Source organism: Pygoscelis adeliae, unplaced genomic scaffold (assembly GCF_000699105.1).
Source record: "Pygoscelis adeliae isolate BGI_AS28 unplaced genomic scaffold, ASM69910v1 Scaffold34, whole genome shotgun sequence".
NCBI classification, from domain to species: Eukaryota; Metazoa; Chordata; class Aves; order Sphenisciformes; family Spheniscidae; genus Pygoscelis; species Pygoscelis adeliae.
The window spans coordinates 1855979-1857006 of record NW_008824658.1 but is presented as its reverse complement, the minus strand read 5'-3'; the positions used below and the strand labels follow the sequence as shown (position 1 = coordinate 1857006).

Here is a 1028-nt window from a genome sequence, read left to right as displayed (position 1 = left end):
CTCCCGAAATGGAAGGGGGTGGCTTTGGAAGATGGTTTTCAGGGTGGTACGGGCTCACCCAGCAAACTGTCAAGGCAGCTCCGGTGTAGGATGGGCAGGAATCGTGCCACCCAAGAAACCTTCTCCCTGTGGATGGGGTGAGGGGGTGGGAGCGGGGAGGTGGCAGAGCTGCTCCGAGAGGATCTCTGATGACCCGGGCTGGGCTGGGGCTATTTTTGGCAACTTTCTCTTTGTCCTCGTTTGAGATAAGCCAGCACCCTCCAGCTCCCACAACTTGCCATGTTTCTAAGGAAAGATGTGGGTGGCTTTCCGCAACTACTGGGGCCCTGAATTACGTAAAGAGCAGGGTGAGATTCCTTTTTCAGAGAGAAACATTGACATTTCCCCCCCAGGATCTCTTTGCAAATCCGTGTTGAATAATTGCAGCAGAGGAAGGCAGGAGGAAGGATTTCAGAAAGGGCAGAAGATTTCCTTTGGGCATTCTCAAAAAAATGCAGCCTCGCATTTGGGAAATGCCCGGAGCGCCTGTTCGTTAGCAAAGCTTTCACTGGCTGTTTTCAAATCTGCCTTCGTTTCCAAAATAACCTTGCTAAGGATGGGAAAAGTTTTGCAGACAAGCTGTGTGAGCCCCAGATGAAGCTGCAGGGTGTATTCCTGCCTGAGCTCAACCCACAGCATTGACCTAGTGTTTTCTTATTTCACTGAAAAATCTTGCAATAACTCAGGGAGGGTTTTGCGTTGAGCAGAAACCTCTTTTCCTCCTCGGCCGGCTGTTACGCCGGGAAATCCATCACGGTCCGTGTGCCATGGGCTCTGTGGGTCTCCCAGCAGCAGCCGTGTCCGGCGGGCGCTTCCCTGGGACCCAGCCTTGCGGCGAGCGCGGCTGGGCGATGCTGCGCTGAGCGGCTGCGGAGGACTCACGGCACAGGAATTTCCCCCCTACGCCGTAACCCGTATCCTGCTCCGGGAGCGATGACATCCCCCTCTCCCAGCTGATACCTCGCCTCTCGGCTGTGTCAGTGCATGCG

General features: G+C 55.1%; 1 protein-coding gene across 1 annotated transcript in view; it reads left to right on the top strand.

Moving 5' to 3' along the window:
• Positions 1-295: 295 nt before the first annotated feature.
• The window catches only part of SYNPO (synaptopodin), a 21397-nt gene continuing 20664 nt past the window's right edge, over positions 296-1028 (top strand). Inside the window, exon 1 of the mRNA XM_009322746.1 lies at positions 296-347. Within this exon, the coding sequence (XP_009321021.1) occupies positions 296-347 (52 nt within the window). The remainder of the gene's footprint in view (positions 348-1028) is intronic.